The sequence below is a fragment of the Callithrix jacchus genome, chromosome 1 (genome assembly GCF_049354715.1).
Source record: "Callithrix jacchus isolate 240 chromosome 1, calJac240_pri, whole genome shotgun sequence".
In the NCBI taxonomy this organism is placed as follows: domain Eukaryota; kingdom Metazoa; phylum Chordata; class Mammalia; order Primates; family Cebidae; genus Callithrix; species Callithrix jacchus.
Window position 1 is genome coordinate 185914151 of NC_133502.1, and position 19342 is coordinate 185933492.

The 19342-nt window shown below is 53.8% G+C and overlaps 2 protein-coding genes across 25 annotated transcripts; one reads left to right on the forward strand and one right to left on the reverse strand.

Annotated features, from left to right (window-relative positions):
• Nucleotides 1-694: 694 nt before the first annotated feature.
• On the forward strand, nt 695-3224 carry MRPL41 (mitochondrial ribosomal protein L41). Of its 2 annotated transcripts, XM_035264493.3 has the most exons (3): nt 695-795; nt 887-1213; nt 1422-3224. In XM_035264493.3, exons 2-3 carry the CDS (start codon nt 895-897, stop codon nt 1466-1468), a joined length of 366 nt encoding a protein of 121 aa, XP_035120384.1. In that variant the 5' UTR covers nt 695-795; nt 887-894; the 3' UTR covers nt 1469-3224. The 2 variants fall into 2 exon arrangements, with proteins under 2 accessions (XP_035120384.1, XP_009004412.1); XM_009006164.5 differs by lacking the exon at nt 1422-3224 and having other exon boundaries at nt 887-1396.
• Nucleotides 3225-4496: 1272 nt separating this feature from the next.
• Nucleotides 4497-16829, reverse strand: DPH7 (diphthamide biosynthesis 7). Of its 23 annotated transcripts, none has more exons than XM_078333091.1 (11): nt 16534-16829; nt 15274-15398; nt 14348-14441; nt 14149-14236; nt 13287-13334; nt 12808-12902; nt 12289-12461; nt 9291-9360; nt 9049-9114; nt 8633-8805; nt 4497-5223 (listed from the first exon to the last, which is right to left on the reverse strand). In XM_078333091.1, the coding sequence occupies exons 6-11, from the start codon at nt 12888-12890 to the stop codon at nt 4829-4831; spliced, it is 960 nt and encodes a 319-aa protein (XP_078189217.1). In that variant the 5' UTR covers nt 12891-12902; nt 13287-13334; nt 14149-14236; nt 14348-14441; nt 15274-15398; nt 16534-16829; the 3' UTR covers nt 4497-4828. The 23 variants fall into 23 exon arrangements, with proteins under 23 accessions (XP_078189217.1, XP_054094368.1, XP_078189221.1 ...); XM_054238393.2 differs by lacking the exon at nt 14348-14441 and adding an exon at nt 15909-16039 and having other exon boundaries at nt 12289-12488; XM_078333095.1 differs by lacking the exon at nt 13287-13334 and adding an exon at nt 15909-16039.
• Nucleotides 16830-19342: the final 2513 nt, after the last annotated feature.

The window sequence follows — 19342 nt, forward strand, 5'->3', positions numbered from 1 at the left end:
GTGTGAGGATGGAGCTGGGGAGGGGGTGAATCCGGAGTGTGGGGTGCAGCTGGGGAGGGGGTCGATCCGGTATGTGAGGGTACGAGGCTGGGGGGCGACTTCCGCGTGGGCAGATGGAAGGCCGCCTGCGAGGGTGAGCGGGCCGGCAGGGTCAGCGCGCAAACTGGACGTGCTGGGTCCAAAATTACTGATTAATCTGGGGACCGCGAGGGCTCGAGTCCTCCCACACCACTGCCGGGCTGCAGGTCCCGGGCTTTCCCCGCGCGGCTGCCGGCTCCGCTCAGAGAAACCGTCTCGGGTCCAGCGCCCACGTCCTCCGCGACCTCCTGACGCCACCTCAGGGCCTCAAGAGGACCGGGCTCCCGGGGCACCGCCAGCCACCAGGCGGAGGAACACCGGCAGTGGCGAGTGATGGGGATGCCAAGGACCGAGGCGCTACGGGCAGCCACTCACCGGCGAGCCGACGCCCAGACCAGCCCCTTTCGCCTCGCCCCGCCCCGCGCGCTCCGCCCCGCCTTCCTCGTCCTGGGCCCCCGACGCCCCGCCCCTCTCCGTGCGCCAGTGGCCACCTCGCCCTGCACCACCCGGTGGGCTCCTCGCATTGGCCGAGTTCCCCCGGCCACTCCTCCTCCCAGACTGAGGCCGCTTATTGGACGCGGCGGCCATGGCCAATCGGAGCCGCTCTTGCTGCGACGCGGTGGCCGGAAGCGGAGCGAGGTCGGAGCTGGGTCGGTGCTTGGTCTGTGCCAAAGCCGTTGCGGGGCCGCGTGGAGCGCGTGAGGCTCTCCGGTCCAGGTCTGTCGGATTGGAGCGGGCGCCGCGCGTGGCCGGGGGCAGGGCCGGCCGGGTTCACAGGCCCGCGACTCCCCGCTGTCTCCTCCCGCAGGGCGCGGCATGGGCGTCCTGGCCGCAGCGGCGCGCTGCCTGGTCCGGGGTGCGGACCGGATGAGCAAGTGGACGAGCAAGCGGGGCCCGCGGAGCTTCAGGGGCCGCAAGGGCCGGGGCGCCAAGTACACCGGCTTTCTCACCGCCGGCTGGAGGTTCGTGCAGATCAAGGAGATGGTCCCGGAGTTCGTCGTCCCGGATCTGACCGGCTTCAAGCTCAAGCCCTACGTGAACTACCGCGCGCCTGCAGGCGAGGAGACGCCCCTGACGGCCGCGCAGCTCTTCAGCGAAGCCGTGGCGCCTGCCATCGAAAAGGACTTCAAAGACGGTACCTTTGACCCTGACAACCTTGAAAAGTACGGCTTCGAGCCTACACAGGAGGGCAAGCTTTTCCAGCTTTACCCTAGGAACTTCCTGCGCTAGCCGGGGGGTGGGGGCTGCGAGCTGGAGGCATTCCCGGGGAGGGGCGGCCTGCCCTCATCTCATTTCTATTAAAGGCCTTTGCCAGCTCTGCGGTGTTTGTTTTTTGACCTCAGGTCATGGCAAAGTGTGCAACAGGACAGATTTCAGTGCAGAGACCTAGGCAGTGTTCTCATGCAGACTCTGCGCAGTGTGAACCTCTTTGGAAATCATCTTCCCAGCCAGAAGGTTCTGGGAACCTGCCAAGGGCAAGACCACATTACTCAGCTTGCAGGAGAAAGAATTTACAAGGCAGATTGTGCCGGATGACAACCCTGGTGTCAGTTCACCCAGGGAACAAAGATCTAGAGATGGGGTCTCACTGTGCTGCCCAGACTGGTCTTGAATTCATGGGGTTAAGTGATCCACCGCCTCCGCCTCCCACAATTCTGGGATTACAGGTGTGAGCCACTGCGCGCGGCCTAGGAAGATTTGTCACAATATTACATTAGCAAGTTGTGTTGTATCATCAGAAAATAAGAAATAAAGGGATAAAAGTGCCTGCATTTTGCGTCTAGTCACCAATATGTCACATCAGTAAATGCTGAGGATTTGACAGGTAGGTGAGAGCTTTCACAGCAGGAGTTAGATGTAACACACAGTTTGTTCCTGTAGGGTCCAGCCTACAGGGTCGTGGGGTGTCCCCTATTGCTGTGCTGAGATGCAGGATTCGAGAAGTAAAACGCAGGACACCAAAGGACAAAGAAAGTACTTAGAAGCGGAGACAGGCGAGGCCTCGAATGTCCAGGAGCATCTGTATTTATCGGGTATAGGTTAGCTGTCAGGGTAGTGAGTGGGGTCATCTTAAGGATAGTGATAGGGTCAAGACAGTCATGTAAGCAGTAAACAAGGGGTCCACCTCCATTAGGTCACCTAGGCTAGGTAGTGGGCAGTGTGCAGCAAGGGGTCCACCTCCATTAGGTCACCTAGGCTAGGTAGTGGGCAGTGCGCAAGGGGTCCACCTCCATTAGGTCACCTAGGCTAGGTAGTGGGCAGTGCGCAGCAAGGGGTCCACCTCCATTAGGTCACCTAGGCTAGGTAGTGGGCAGTGCGCAGCAAGGGGTCCACCCCCATTAGGTCGCCGAGGCAAGTGCACAGTGGAGGGGGTGCAGTGTGCAACACTTCTTATCCAGGGGCAGGCTACTTCTAAGGAATTCTATGGGAGGATGCTTTGAGTCAGCACAGTAAAGAGTTGTCAGGGTATACAGCCATCTGCTAGCAGCTTCCAATGATTTCTATAGGAGGATGCTTTGAGTCAGCATAGCAGCAACAGAGCTGGCAGGGTCTACAGCCATCTGCTGGCAGCTTCCAGTGATTTCTATACGATGCTTTGAGTCAGTACACAGCAGCATGGCTGGTGGGGTATACAGCCACCTACGTGCAATTATACCTGTGGGGTTTTAAGCCCTGCGATGCCCGCACGCTTGCTGGCCTGAGGCCAGCCTTCCACAAGAACTGAATGCAAGGTACTGCAACTCCTTTTCAGGAGTGACTTGCTCCAAGCCTGCCATGATACTGAACGCTGCCGCCTGGCCGGCCTGCTATGTAGCACATGTGCTTTCAGGCAGAGGCACTACCGCCAGGCCATACATTCTTGTCCTGGTCTAACTGTTTTTCCCTTAAATCTTGCTCTGCACCATGTCTGCTCTAGACATTCCTCTGATAACTATAAACAAGATATGATTATGTATGTATGTATAGCTGTTTTTCCCTTAATTCATGCTCTGCACCATGTCTGCTCTAGACATTCCTCTGATAACTATAAACAAGATATGATTATGTATGTATGTATAGCTGTTTTTCCCTTAAATCTTGCTCTGCACCATGTCTGCTCTAGACATTCCTCTGATAACTATAAACAAGATATGATTATGTATGTATAGCTGTTTTTCCCTTAATTCATGCTCTGTACCGTGTCTGCTCTAGACATTCATCTGACTACAAACTAAGATATGATTATATATAAGTATATAGAAAGAAATATAAATCAGCAGTAAATTATTCTTCAAGCACTAATTGTGCCAGGCATCTGCCTAGCTCTCCTTCCTCAGTGCCCAAAAGGGGTATTACCCACATGTTCCCACACCTGGAGTCACCATCTGTTCAGTATTTGGGAGCTAATCCATGCGAGTTTGGTAATGAGTGTTCCCTACTGACTTCACATATTTCAAATTGATGACCCCCAAGGCAACTCGGAACACACACTCCCTTTTGCTTATCTGCACAGAGATCCAATACAGGTTCTGTCCTTACTCAAAATGCCTGGGGCTGGGTGCAGTGTTTCATGCTTGTAATCCTAGCACTTTGGGAGACCATGGTGGGCAGATCACCTGAGGTCAGGAGCCTGGCCAACATGCTGAAACCCGTCTGTACTAAAAATAGAAAAATTAGCCAGGCATTGTGGTGCACACCTGTAATCCCAGCTGCTTGGGAGGCTGAGGCAGGAGAATGACCTAATCCTGGGAGGTGGAGGTTGCATAGAGCCCAGACTGAGCCACTGCACTCCAGCCTGAGACTCTGGAACCAGAAATGTTTTGGATTTCAGATTTTAGAATATTTGCCTGTATATAATGAGATATCTTGGGGATGGGATACAAGTCTAAACATGAAATTCAATTTTGTTAAAGGTAGTTTTATACTATGTATTTTTTAGGCTAGTCAAGTAAAGCTGTGGGAGAAGGAACAAATCTGTAACTGATTGTAATCAATTCTTTATACAATATTTTTATTATTTAATTTTTTAGAGATAAGCATCATTGCTTTGTTGCCCCTGGCTCACTGCAGCCTCAACCTCCTTGAGCTCAACAATCCTCCTGCCTCAGCCTCCCAAGTGTCTGGACCACAGGCACATGTACCAAACCTGGCTAATTTATTTTTTTTTACTTTTTACAGAGACAGGGTCTTGCTAAGTTACGCAGGCTGGTCCTGAACTCCAGGCCTCAGGCAGTTCTCCTGCCTCAGCCTTTCCCAAAGTGCTGGGATTACAGATCACTGTAATTTTAATAATATATGCAACCCGTCATGAGTTCCACTGCCGGATTTTCCAAAGGTTTTGGGATTTGGGATTTTGGGGCTGGTTGTGCTCCATCTATGCAAGCACTTCTGTGCCATGATGAAGCATTAATGTTCACTTTATACACATTACAGTCATGTTTTTCCAAAAATTTCATTTAATATAAATAGTTTCTTCAACTAGTACAAAAGGCTGAAAGTCGAAATCTGCCCGAGAAACTAACAAATTTGCAAGCTGGAAACCCAGTCTCTTCCCCAGTCACTGCCAGAAAGAATCACCCAGTCCATTTTCAGGGGCCCAGCACAGAGGTTTATTTAAGAGAAGCTAACAGCTTTTCTGACTACGGTTGTCAATTCCACCAGTGCAGTCACCTGCGGTAAGCATCTCCGATGAGGTAAGCCTAGCCATTCACTCACAGTCTCCCTCCAGGTTTCCCTCCCTCCTGTGGGAAGGGGCTTCATGAGCTCAAGCTCAGTTCCCCTCCCACTCCCAGAGGTGGAGCGCATGGTCATAGAAGGAGCACGTGGCCAGGAGGCTGAAGGCTGAGTTTGCTTCTTCTGGGCTCTGGCCACAGTCACGCATGGTGGTTGCTGTAGCCTGAAGCCAGGTGCCGTTCTCCCTGCTGTCCTCTGTGAGTGGCTTCACTCCATAGCCCTCCCCATCGTTATCCTCCATGCATTCACAAGAGGGTCCTGGCAACTCGCTTGCACCCTTCAGGTCTGCTGTCTTGGTTCCCAGGTTGCTAGGACACGGCCGTGAGGGGGCCAGCTGCAGAGAATGGAAGAGCAGCCAGGACCAGTCAGCTCCATACACCAGCGAGTTGGGCAATGTGTGAGATGCCAGGACCGTCGCCTCCTGCTTCTCCTCTGGAGTGAGAGAGGAGAGAACCCAGGAAACACAACATCACCCAGAGCCTCTTGCCATTGTGTCACACCTAACAGGGAGACTCCACCAAGAACAGCCCCTCACAGGTCAGCAAGTGTTTACTGAGCAGCCGCTGTGCCATGCAAAGGAACCAGCAAGACTTGGGCAGAAGGGTGGAGAAGAAACAGACCATCATCTCGCAGTGGACACATGTATGCCTCCAAGAGAAGCATCAGGCAGGGCTACAGAACCACACTTGAGGTTGGGCAATACAGCAAAAGCCTGAGAGAGACACAGACCTCAGTTAACACTTAAGCCAAAAGAAAAAGGAGTCAGCCAGCTGGGAAGGAAGGGGATGTCTGAGGAACAGGGAGCACATGTACAGCACAGAAGTGAGAAAAATCCACAGCTCACACAGGGAACCACACACAGGAGGCCATGGCACTGTCAGTGAGTGATGGCATGGCTGGAGGGCCTGAAGCAAGCAGGGTACTGCATGCCCTGTTTCAGAGTCTGGACTGTGGCTTGGAAAGGAGCCACTGATAAGGTCAAGTGAACAGTTTCTTTCTTTTTTTTTTTTGAGACAGTCTCGCTCTTCTGCCAGGCTGGAGTGCAGTGGCTCGATCTCAGCTCACTGCAACCTCGGCTCCTGGGTTCAAGCGACTGTCATGCCTCAGCCTGCCCAGTAGCTGGGATTACAGGCATGGGCCACCACACCCAGCTAATGTTTGTATTTTTAGTAGAGACAGGGTTTCACCATGTTGGCCAGGATGGTCTCCATCTCCTGATCTCGTGATCCGCCTGGCTTCGGCCTCCCAGACTGCTGGGATTACAGGCGTGAGCCACTTTATAGAAATTGCTGTGGCAACTGAGGGCAGAGTGCGGCCCTGGAAAGAGGCCACAACCACCTCCCACAGCACACAGCAACAGACATCATAGTGAGAGAGAAAATGAAGGGGTTCAGCCAAACCCCAGGCAATCTGGCGTCTAGGAGGCAAGGCCAGGGCTGGCAGGGGAAGCCGCGGAAACAAGTGGAAGGTGAGCCGGGGCTGCAAGGCTGCGTGGCCACTCGAGCTCTGAAAGGGCTGCCATCGCTACCTCTGAAGTCTAGGGATTGATGCCAGCAGTGATGGGAATCAGAACCAGGGTAAGTGCTGATGAAGAAGGGCTGAGGGCAGAACAGGATGGCACTGGATTACAAAATGTGCCAGGGTTGTACACCTGCCACAGGAGGCCCAACCCTAGGCCCAGGGCTTCAACTTGGCAGAGGTGGCCCCGAGGAGGAGTGAGATGCTGAATGAGGGACAGCCACAGGGGCCCTCAGGCAGCACGTGTGGAGCAACCCTTGGAAGAAAGCCCCTGGGGAGGCTGTCGTTACTGTCCCTGGGAGATGGCATCACAGGGCAGGCAGGACCTTCACTAGTCTTTCATCCGGCAGTCACTCAACACACCTGCTCCTGGCCAGCAGGACCTCTTCTACAGCTTTGGAAAAAGTAGCACGGCAGAGTCTATGCCCTCGGAGAGCCACAGCCAGGGTAAAAGCGAATGAGTGGATGGAAGACCCCGGAGAGCCACAGCCAGGGAAAAGACAGCGAATGAGTGGATGGAAGACCCCGGAGAGCCACAGCCAGGGAAAGACAGCAAATGAGTGGATGGAAGACGCTGTTCAGAGCCCAAAGAATGGGAGGCCCTTTCTGATAAGGAACAGGCCAACATTCCCTCCATCTTTTTTTTTTCAAAACAGGGTCTTAGTTTGTCGCGCAGGCTGGAATGCAGTGGTGCAATCACAGGTCACTCTAGTCTTGACCTCCCAGGCTCAACCTTCCTGCCTCAGGCTCCTAAATAGCTGGGACCATCATGCCAGAGTAGTTTTTTCTATATTTTGTGTGCATGGGGTCTCACTATGTTGTCCAGGCTAGCTTTGAACTGGGCTCAAGCAATCCTCCCACCCCTCCCAAAGTGCTGTGATTGCAAGTGTGGGCCACTGCACCCATCCACTAATTTTTTTTTTTTAATTAAAGGTATAGGCCAGGTGCATGGCTCATGCCTGTAATTCCAGCACTTTGGGAGGCCGGGGTGGGTGGATCACATGAGGCCAGGAGTTTGAGAGCAGCCTGGGCCACACAGTGAAACCCCATCACTACTAAAAATACAAAAATAAGCCATTCATGGTGGTGCATGCTTGTAGTCCCAGCTACTTGGGAGGCTGAGGCAGGAGAATCCTTTGAAGCTGTGAGGTGGAAGTTGCAGCAAGCCAAAATCACCCCACTGCACTCCAGCCTGGGTGACAGAGCGAGACTCCATCTCAAAAAAATAAATAAATAAAGTTATAAAAAAGGCCAGCCAGGTGCAGTGGCTCACACCTGTAATCCCAGCACTTTTGGAGGCTGAGGTGGGTAGATCACATGAGGTCGGGAGTTCAAGAGCAGCCTGACCAACACAGTGAAATGCTGTCTCTACTAAAAAATACAAAAATTAACCAGGCATGGTGGCAGGCACCTGTAATCCCAGCTACTTGGTAGGCTGAGGCAAAAAAAAAAAAGATGAGATATATGAAGCACATCCACAGAACTAACAGAAACAATGTGGAAGAGATGGAGAAACTGAAAAACTAAAGATGCAGCAAAGAGAGGATACGATGTGGAGACAAAGTCCTTGAGTGCATGCCAGTGCAGAGAAGGAACTGGTCTTGGGAACACGTGTGGCTCACCCACCGCTGCAGAGGTGGGAAGACGAGGTGGTTTTGTGACTGGTTCTTTTTGGAGTGAGGGGACAGGGAAGGGGAGAAAGAGGAGAGATCAAGAGCTGAGAGTCAGGAGGGAAGAGGAGGTCCTGGAGGTTTGAGCAGAAAGAAGAAATGTGAACCGTTCTGATAGTAGGGGATTACTGCCTAGAGAAACATTACAGATCACCAGGAATCCCAGAAACCTGCTGGAACAGAACGTGGACAGCTGATTCTAGCAGCCACACTCCCTGGCTCAGGCAGAAGCAGAGGTGTGTGTTCCCAACAGAACAACACTGGGTTCTGCCCAGAGTGTGAGCACACAGGGACAGGAGACCACAGAGTCCCCGCTGAACCCAACAGGAGCAGCATGGGAGAGCACAGACTGGACAGGTATGGGAGTGACGGGTGGTCAAGCCTCCAGATCAGAGGTCCCACTGGGGTCAGAGGTCTGCTTAAACGCAGAAGGCACCGGAATAACGGAGCTGGGAAACCAGGGAAAACTAGTTAGAGAACAGAGTTCTCAAAACAGAGATTCTGGAGCTAGGACAGTTATGGATCACAACCAAGCCACGACCAGGGCATGACCCTGGGAGTGTGTGAAAGCTGAGGGAAGGGCCCAGTAGAGCAAGGGGGCAGGGAACTGGCACCCTGGCCCTGAGGCCCAGCCGCCACAGGTTCCCACTCACCCATTGCCTTTTGGCAGTTGAGGATCTTAAAGCCACTGTGCATGCAGGCAGCCAGAAGGAGGTGGTGGTGGAAAGGGTGCCACTTGATTCTCCACACCCCACCCTGCACGGGCGTGTCTGCCAACGGCTGCTTCATGTTTCGTGTGTCCCACAGGAGGATGTGCTCGTCATAGCTGAAATCAATCAACCACAGCGGGGATGCATGGAAAGCCCGGCTCAGGCTCACCTGTTCCACAAAGCCCTGGGTGGCAGAGAACATCTCTCAGTCCCACCCAGCCCTCGAGGACAAGGTCCCCGTTCCCAAACCCAGATACCTGCAGTCTGGCAAAGCACTGGCAGACGAAATACTGCAAAGGTGCCAGGAGGAAAGGCAATAAAAGAGGCAAGAAGGGCCCATGGGCCTCATGGGGACTCACCTTCCTGTGGCCAGGACGTGCTCCCGATGAGGGCTGCTCTGGATACTGCACACACCCATGGAGTGTCTGCAAGCAAAGGTGGCACCTGAGCCAGTGTCCAGCACGTGGACGTACCAGGAAACGAGGGCTGGTGTGGGCACCCAGGGAACGAGGGCTGGTGTGGGCACCCAGGGAATGGGAGGGTTGGTGTCAGGGAACGGGAGGCTGGTGTGGGCACCGAGTGCTGGCCCTTGGGCAGTGACCTCATGCTGGTGAAGAGAAATCTGCCAGGTGCCCTGGTGTCCCAGCCCCTCAGTAGGCCGTCGTCACCCCCTGTGTGGAGACAGAGAAGCATCAGCATGCCCAATGACGGGCAATGTCCTTCCTCAGCGAGGCCGTTGATGTTTGTGAGGAAGGTTCCCTGGGTGGCTTTGCTGGGGTGTTCTAAGGAGGCCACCTCAACAGGCTTGTCATCCATCCACCCAGAAACAACTCCCCAGGAATGTCATTGCTGCGCCCTAACTCTACAGACTAGAAGCTGGGCCTTCAAGGAGGAGGGAAAGACGGGCGGGATAAGCCTGCAGGAACAGAAAAGAGGAAATGGAAACTGAAGGGCTCTAAAGGGCGTTAGGCACCAGCAACCATCACACACAGGGCATTACCAGTCCCAGGAGCTAAACTGCCTTCTCTAAGGGCCCCAGCGATTAAAGCCCCGGCTTCCAAGAACAAGAGTTGCCAGATCAGAGCCCTGAACAGAAGCTACACACAGAGGCAGCAAGCATGACTCCACACCAGGCGCCTGAAGGAAGGTGCCCTCTGTCACCTTAAAACTGAGTGGGAGGTGCCCTCTGTCACCTTAAAGCACTTGCTTTAGGGGAACTAAAAGGATGGGGAGAAAAGAGGATTTGCTGCACTGAACCACAACCACTCTTTAAAGAAAAGCAACACAGATATAGAGTGAATGGTGGCACCTGAAGGAACAGAAGCTCAAGAGCAGATCCCGAAAGAGTGAAGAAGAACAGAAGGAAAATGTCTAGGTCTGACCACATCACTCACCCCCTCATCATCCAGCACCCACTATTCACCCACCTTCCACCCATCCCACCATCTATCCACCCCCCTACACCACCCCACGCTGTCCAAAAATCCACCATCCATCCACCCACTCACTCATCCACCCACCATCCATCTATCCATCTACCCGCCTTCCCACCCACCTTCCATCCAGCCCCACCATCTACCCAACCCGCATCATCTATTCTCCTATTACCATCCAATGATCCACCATCCATCCAGCAAGCCAGCCATCCACTCACTCACCATCCATCCAACAATCCACGATCCATCCACCCACCACCCAAAAATCCATCCATCCACCCACCTACCATCCATCCACCACCACCCAAAAATCCATCCATCCACCCACCCACCATCCATCCACCTACCACCCAAAAATCCATCCATCCACCCACCCAAAAATCCATCCATCTACCCACCACCCAAAAATCCATCCATCCACCCACCACCCAAAAATCCATCCATCCACCCACCACCCAAAAATCCATCCACCCACCCACCCCCCCAAAAATCCATCCATCCAACAATCCACCATCCACCCACCACCCAAAAATCCATCCATCCGCCCACCCACCATCCATCCATCCAACAATCCACCATCCATCCACCCACCACCCAAAAATCCATCCATCCACCTACTCACCATCCATCCATCGAACAATTCACCATCCATCTACATACCCACCATCCATCCACCGATCTACCATCCATCCATCCAAACATAAAAATAAAAATAAATTTAAATAAAACTTAAAAAAGAAAGCAGGACTTTTGTCCGTGTTGTTTGCTGAAGTATCATAATCACCTAGAATAGGGCTCGGCATATAGTATTTGTTGAAAGAATGAATTAGTCCAGAATTATTAAATAATTGCCCTATCACATCTCTGCTCTGAATTAGCTCAAGGCAGAAGAACTAATCCAAGGGCAGACCTCAAGAAATGAGATCTTTATGGCTCTCAGACAGTTCAAGGCTGTGGCAATGAGCAACACAAACAAGAACCCCGCCTTAGGCACATCCTCATGCCTGGGACAAGCAGAGGTGGTGTGAGAGCCACGGCAGAGGCCAGACCTGCCTGGGTGGAAGGGCGCTGCTCTGCGTCTGTCTTTTAAGGACAAGACTGTAAGCTGAGCATGCCAGAAAAGCAGAGTTCACCCATGAAGTAGACATCCACGATAAAGCCCTCAGACTAGGAGAATGTGGACTGTTTCAGGAAAAGGTGACTAAGAGCAGAGGAGCCAAAATGAGGCTGGAAAGGCAGGCATGGACCAGACTCCACAGGCCTTGGGTGATCACATCAGTATTACCGATTTTATCCTAAACGAAACAGGAACTGTGAAGGGTTCTAACAATGAGTGAGGTGCGATGCAGTGTGTGTGTTTTTAAAACGCTCCCTCTGGCTACTGTGCGGAGGCTAGACTGGTCACGAATGAAGGCAGGACCACCACTTGCTGCTCTGCTGTAACAAACCAGATGAGACACTGGCCTGGATGGTTAGCAGCAGGGAAGGGTCAGATCTTTTCTTCAGCTACTTACAAATTCAGCAGCTCTTCTGTCTTCTCTAAGAGACCAGCCCTTCCACCTGCCATGAGTTCTCTCCCTGGGAAAGAGAAGCTGACCAAAGCCACCTCCTCCCTGGAATGTTAACTTCTCACTTCCACATCGACATGCCCTAAATACAAACCATTCACGAGACCTGCAAAGGAATCTTACTTCCCTCGTGCTTCCTTTTTTCTGGAAGATAAACTATATCCAAAAAGGGAGCAGACAAACCCAAAATCCAACATAGCGAAATCACTGTTGTATCCACAGATATCAGGCAAAAAGAACGAAACTGGACTTCCAGTAAAAGCATGAAGGGCCTGAGACCAAGCACATGATGGAGGCAGGACGGCTCTGCCTACAGGTGCCTGCTCCTCCAACACCCTGGCCAGCACCACCCAAGACCCTGTACTGCCTGAGGCAAGCTACACTTTGCTCTCTAAAGCACAGCTAAGTGATGAGCACCAACTATAGTCTTTGTCCCAGAAAGTACATTCTCAAAAAAAAAAAGTACACCTTCCATAAAAGGTCTTCAAGATCCCAACACCACTGGAATCACTGCTGCAGCGCAGGCCTCCCTATCCGTGCACCCCTCCCTCAGCAAGCCTTCCATCAGAGAGGTGACCAGTGGAGGAATACTGACCTGAATACACAATTTCTGTATGCCAGTAATTGAAAGCAGCAATCCAGGCCTCGAACTGATGTGCCTGCCATGAGGCCACTTTCTGCAGTCTGGACCCCGTCTCATTCACCATCAGCAGGTGCAGCTGCCCGATGGAGTCACTGCTGATGATCTTCAAGGGCTGGTCCCTGGTCCTAGACACAGCAAACCCATGGAGAAGCCTGGCTGAACGTCATTTGTCAGCCTCTTCCGGTTCCCAGACAAGTCCTGGGGTGTGGACACGCCCCTTAAGAGACTTGCAGGCAAAGAGACAAGCTCAGCAGTGGTTGTGATCAAGTCTCTTTATAGGCTTCTCTAGATAATACTATTGCTATATAACTAAAATGGGGGAGCTTTTTTTAGATTAGGACTGGCAATGATCATGTCAGGTCTCGGGAGCACAGTCGTGGCTGGCCAAAAGTGGCTGGAGCTCTCTAGCATGGTAAGTGGAAGTGATCCTCAGAGAAAGACTCATGGACCCTGCCCAAGCCTGGCCCTTACCTTCCAGTTTTCCCAGTGGACCAATCTAGGGACAAAGCCAGACAGTGCTGCTCCAGGGCAAGGCTAGACAACGGCTCCAGCATGTGGCCGCTCTTCTACTGGAGAAGAAGAAACTCTGTCAAAGGGAAGTGCCTCCTAGAGCCTCCAGAAGACCTTTCCCTCCTGCAGGGAAATCAGAGTTCCCTCATTTCCTCCCTACGTAGATGAAGTGCATCAGTCCCTGACTCACACTTCCACCTAACCCTGAAACCCTGCCACAGGCCAGGCACCAAGAAGATGTGGGGACACTGGAGCCCACACTCCTCACACTTGGAGGAAGACTTTCCCACAGGCTTGATCCTGGGGCGCAGTCTCCCACCCTTTCATGCCCACTTGCCGTCCTTGCACTCCTAGATGCTATGAGACACCTGTGCAGGCTCCAGAACACAGTGGCATGTACAGTTCCCCACTCCAGGCCTCCAGGGCTGCTGCACACTCACCTCCTGAGACAGACAATGGGAAAACTCCTCTGGTTTCCACTTCAGAAGCTGCAAGTAGCCACGAGAGCGTGGTTACTCTTTCCACTTTCCACATAGCCACATAAATTTCGTTTCCTAAATAGCCTGGCCCTGCTCCCAGCAGGCTACTACACCAAAGCCCTGCCTGGGTTCATGCCTCCTCTTGGGCCCACAGCTTTCCTGTGGCCACTCTTTCCCTCCTTTCTAAGACAGGGCGACTGCTCTGAGCTGCCTGAAGCAAGGGCCTTCCTACACAGGCCCTGGGTTGCCATGAACACAGGGCTGATCTGACCTGTGGCCCAGCCCCACCTACAGCATCTGCATCAGAGTGACGGCGTGGTCTCGGGCTTTCAGTTCACCCAACTATGTGACATCCCCTGGTTCCCTCTCCCATAGCTATCAGATGAAGTCACTTTGCTAATGCATGGCTCAGGATCACTGTGAGAAACCCAGAAAAATTCACACAGGACTCAAATGCTTTCCCAATAATCAGTGAGAAATGCCATCTTTACACAGGACGCTCACTGCTACTCTCAGTCCTAGCATCAATCCAAGAATGCTTGCCTAGGCTTTCCTTAGAGAACTTCCAGATCCACTAACAGGTAAATGGACATCCTGTCACTTCAGCCCTTCTGCTGCTGACACATGAGGTGACTTCCTCCTGGAGTTGGATGTAGAACCCAATACAACTTAAAGATAGACTCCATGCTATCGTAGAACGCTTACGTATGGTTCACCATTGAAAAGAGATTGTTCTAGAAAAACATCTGTATCAGCACAGCCACCCCACCCAACCCTCTATTCAGGTCCCTGCTACCCCACAGAACAAATGCAAGTCACTGACCTCAGATTCTGCCAGGCGGAGCAGCTGTATGGATCCACTTGCATCGGCCAAGCCCAGGAGGGCATGTCCAGCTACCGGGATGTGGCACCTGAGGAGAGGGCCCACCGTAAGCACACCGTGCATCCGGCCATCACTCATGCTTCACTTAACAACGGGACTGCACTCCACACAAACCCAGCCAGGACAGCCTACTACACACCTTGACTATATGGTGGGGGCTGCTGCTCCTAGGCCACAAACCTTATAGCATGTTACTGCAGGCAAGTGTCACACAAGGGTAAGTGGCTGTGTATCTAAACACAGAAAAGGTACAGTAAGAATACGATATAAGGCTGGGCGCGGTGGCTCATGCCTGTAATCCTAGCACTTTGGGAGGCTGAGGCAGGTGGATCACCTGAGATCAGAAGTTTGAGAGCAGTCTGATCAACATAGTGAAATCTCATCTCTACTAAAAATACAAAATCAGCCAGGCATGGTTGTGGGCACATGTAATCTCAGCTACTCAGGAGGCTGAGGCAGGAGAATCACTTCAACCTGAGGGGTGGAGGCTGCAGTGAGCCAAGATCATGCCATTGCACACTAGCCTGGGCAACAAGAGCAAAATTTCTTCTCAAAAACAAACAAACAAAAAACTAAGCAAAAAGTAGCTGGGCGTGGTGGCAGACACCTGTAATCTCAGCTATTGGAGAGAGGCTGAAGCAGAACTGCTTGAATCCAGGAGGTGGAGGTTGCAGTGAGCCAAGATTGAGCCACTGCACTCCAGCCTGGCGACAGAGCAAGTCTCCAACTCAAAAAAAAAAAAAATTAAATAAATTAAAAAAAAATAAAAATCTCAGCTCCAAAACTGGGCTAGAGCCTACAATTGTGTTCTCAAACAAAAGATGCCCCAGCTTATGAAGTCAGAAAACTCCCATCGCTTCCCTGACTGGAACATGGCAAAACAAATCAGCCCCACATAAAGCACTGCCCAAGTGGGAGGGAGGCAGGACAGCGAAGAAACAAATCCAAAGTTGACACACAATCCCTGTCTCCTTGAAGGCTATCAGGCATCAGGCTCCCCTGATTAAGTGACTGACTAGCTACTCGTGACAAATTCTAGACCAAGTGGGATTATCACAGTTGTACCATTTCATGTCCAGGATTGCAGAAGTATCTTTTCTTTGGACCTCGACCAGAGGATGAGTAGATTTGTTCTCATTGAAACTGTACAGGAAGAGACGACCTAAACGGATCTGAGGCTCCTCAACTTCCTACAAAAAACGCAGAGGTATTCTCTGATTACCCCAAGACACCAAGGAACCCAAGCGATGGGAAAAGGGACCCGAGGAACTCAAAAGGTTTGTAATGACTGACGGAGTGGAATTCTGCCTGGAAGGAGAGCCTCTGGTGTCCTGAGCTGGAGAAATGTCTGTTTTCTCGACATTTTTCTATTTTCGACATATTTCTATTTTCTCGACGAACGCTCCTGGACCCAGTAGAGAACGTTCCTTCTAAACCAGCCGAAAGGGCCCAGCTATGGCTAGGGTGACCACAGAACCCAGTTTGCCTGGGACAGTCCTGCCTTGGGCCTATAGTTCCTGCCATAGCTTGGGCCCAGCTATGGCTAGGGTGACCACAGAACCCAGTTTGCCTGGGACAGTCCTGTCTTGGGCCTGTAGTTCCAGCGCCCAATTTGCATCCTAATATGTACCTTCCAAAAGTTAAGGTATAATTCCCACTTTCTCTTTACTGTACATTCCATCCATTAGCTTGAGCCACACCTGTATAGAGAAGACGGTCTCTCAAATTCTGAAGTTGGCCGGGGGCGGTGGCGCGGGCCTGCGGGCCCAGCTACTCAGGGGCTGAGGTGGGAGGATCCCCTGAGCCCCCGAGTCCGAGGCTGCGCTCAAGCCTGGGTGACAGAGCAAGACTCTGTGTCAAAAAAAGAATAATTTTTTTAAAAAGATTCTAAACTGGCCGGGCGCGGTGGCTCACGCCTATAATCCCAGCAGTTTGGGAGGCCGAGGCGGGTGGATCACGAGGTCAAGAGATCGAGACTATCCTGGTCAACATGGTGAAACCCCGTCTCTACTAAAAATAAAAAAATTAGCTGGACATGGTGGTGCGCGCCTGTAATCCCAGCTACTCAGGAGGCTGAGGCGGGAGAATTGCCTGAACCCAGAAGACGGAGGCTGCGGTGAGCCGAGATCGTGCCATTGCACTCCAGCCTGGGCAACAACAGCGAAACTCCGTCTCAAAAAAAAAAAAAGATTCTAAACTGTATCTGACCTACATCCCGGTCGAAGGACCAGCATGTCCTCTTCACCTCCTGCGCGATTCTGCGCGCCTTTCGGCCTCAACCTCGTGGCCACCCCGCCCTCCCTCCCCAGGCCGTGGCGTGCGCACCTTGCTCTGGGGGTCGGCGGGCTCGTCCGCACGCCGCAGCTGGTAGGTTCCGCACGCCAGCAGGTGCCTGAGGCCTCGCAGCGGGCACCACTCCACCGCGTCAGCGGTCAGCTCGGTGTCCACCGTCTGCAGGGCGTAAGCGCCGGTCATCCAGCCGTCGGTAGAGGCGGGTCGGCGGGGCCGGCCCGAGTACGGTGCGGGGCGGCGAAGCCGGGACCGGCGGCAAGAGCGCGGAGGCCCCGGGACACTGACGGCGCAGGCGGCCTCACCCTCGAGTCCCCGCAACCGCCTCTCGCGATTCCTTCCGGCGCGCCGGGGCGGGACATCCGGGCGGGCGTTGGCCACCTTGGACGCCCGCGGGAGGCCAGGCTCCTGCGCCCCCTGTCGGCCGGCGGACCGCCGGGCGCGCGGCTCCCCGCGAGCCGGTTGAGGCCAAAGGCTTCGGGACGTCCGCTCCTCTGCAGAGCCGGTTTGGAGACGGCACATTCGAGACAGGGCCGTAGGTTTGAAGCCGCCTTTGCAAAAATTCCATCATGAGGAAACCCCCAACGGCGGGCTGCGCAAGCGCACCGCGTGGCGCCCTCCCGGCTACTCGGGCTTCGGGTCGCGCTGACTTCAGACGACATTTAGGCTACGGCTTCCGTAACAGGCCTTGCCCCAGAATCCACGCCTTCGTGACGCTGAGGAGCCCCCAGCACCCCGAGGGGCAGGCGCGCCCGGCCCGCCTCCTGCGAACCAGCCGTGGCGGAGCCCACCTTCCAGGGTCTTGTCTTGTCCGACACCCGTGGCTGCATCTGGGCCCCCCCAGAAGCGGCTCGGCGGGAGGACGGCTCTGCCTGGTGATTCCCAGCACCTGCCGCCCGGCCGCCCCGCCCCTTCTCCCAAAACTGCCTTTGAAAACCCGCTCACCTAGGAGCTCTGGACAAGATCTGAGGATGAACTCCAGCTCCCATTTTCTTTTTTTTTTTTTTTTTTTTGAGACGGAGTTTCGCTCTTGTTACCCAGGCTGGAGTGCAATGGCGCGATCTCGGCTCACTGGAACCTCCAACCCCCTGGGTTCAGGCAATTCTGCCTCAGCCTCCTGAGTAGCTGGGATTACAGGCACGCGCCACCATGCCTAGCTAATTTTTTGTAATTTTTAGTAGAGACGGGGTTTCACCATGTTGACCAGGATGGTCTCGATCTGTTGACCTCGTGATCCACCCGCCTCGGCCTCCCAAAGTGCTGGGATTACAGGCTTGAGCCACCGCGCCCGGCCGACTTTTTCTTTACTGCGATTCATGGTCCGTCTGTGCAGCGGGCAGGGAGAACCCCTCTGGCCCCCAGGGCTAAAGAGCCTGGCACTTCAGAGCGCATCCTTAGCAAACAGGCTCTCGGAAGGGGCAGTTAAAACGAGGTCCTCGGAGGGCCCTGACCCAGCGGAGCTGGAGCCCGCAGAAAGGAAAGCTGACCACAGGGAGGCCCGTCCCCAGGCCTTCATCCGAGGCTCCGGCTTCCAAAGCCCAGACGGGTAATTCCTGATGCTTCAGGCTGCACAGCGCCTTGTGCTGCTTTATTGCGGCAGCTCCAGGAAGCTAAGGCGGACTTGACTGAAACTCACGGAGCCTGGGTGGGTGTTCAGCCTCGGGCCTTCAAGCAGGGCTGTGGCTAAAGACAGTGCGGACAGACAGCTGCTCAGACCGCGTCAGAGGCACCGACAAGGCTGCCAGGAAGGCAGCAGGGCGTTCCCAAAGGGCCTCAACCACACACCTCTACGTAGTAGGGAGAGTGACCAGGCCAAGCATCCCAACGCACCACACTGCAAACAAGCTGGAAGCCAGCCCCACATTGCAGCCCTCTGGATGTCCTCAGAACGTCTTAGATACCTGGCTACAAAGGCCAAGAAGTCAGGGCCACGGAAGGGGAAAGACGACCAGGGGATGGCTATCAGATAAGAGAAGGGAAGCAGTCGTGGGGCCCATCCCACCTTCACAGTGGCACCTGTCGGGGTGAGGCCTGGAGCTGCCACACTCAAACTTAGAACCTGCATGACCCCCTTCCCCAGTGTCGTGTCTCACAAGTGGGAGGCCCTGGGTGCTTTTTGGTGCATTTCTGATGAATAACTGACTGCCAGACAAGGCAGCCTCTGCTGGTCAGGGGATGATGTGGCCATTCTCCAGGCCACAGCCTGTAGTCCGTTCCCACCCTGACTTTCCATTTGAAAGCAGGCTGCCTGAGGGCACGCAAGGCTCCGGGCCTGAAGATTGCCCCAAAGCCCAACCTGCTGACCCAACATCTCTAGGGACACTTATGTCCCCCTCCCTGAGAGCTTTCACCTGCTCATATGTCCCTGACCATCACAGCAAAAAAGGAGGCTTCTCATGACATGCGCACATGCAGTTCTCTAAGCTCCAGGAAATCCTGTGGGGTTTGCTGCTATCGCCTGTTTTCAGCTGTCCTGTTCTTCAGGAGGCCCCAGGGTACTTACTACCAGAGAAGCTAAGGCCAACCCAGCCAGGGGCAGCCATGAGAACACACAGGGTGTCCTGGAGCGCGGCAGAGGAGCTTCAAGAGGGGAGAGTGTAGCAGGAATCTGCGGGACCAACACAGGCTCCCAGCTCCCAAGAAGGCCTCTGAGTGGGTGGCTGGGTGCACCTAGAGACTGGCAGGATCCCGGCCACACAGCCTGGCTTGTTTCCCTGAGCAGCTCTATGAGTACAAGATGCTGACCAGCCTCAGACACCTGGGGCTCCCCCAAGGACAGAGGGTGGACTATCCTGGAGGCCACAGCCCTGCAGAGGGACAGAGGAGTGTGGCCCTCACCCCACCC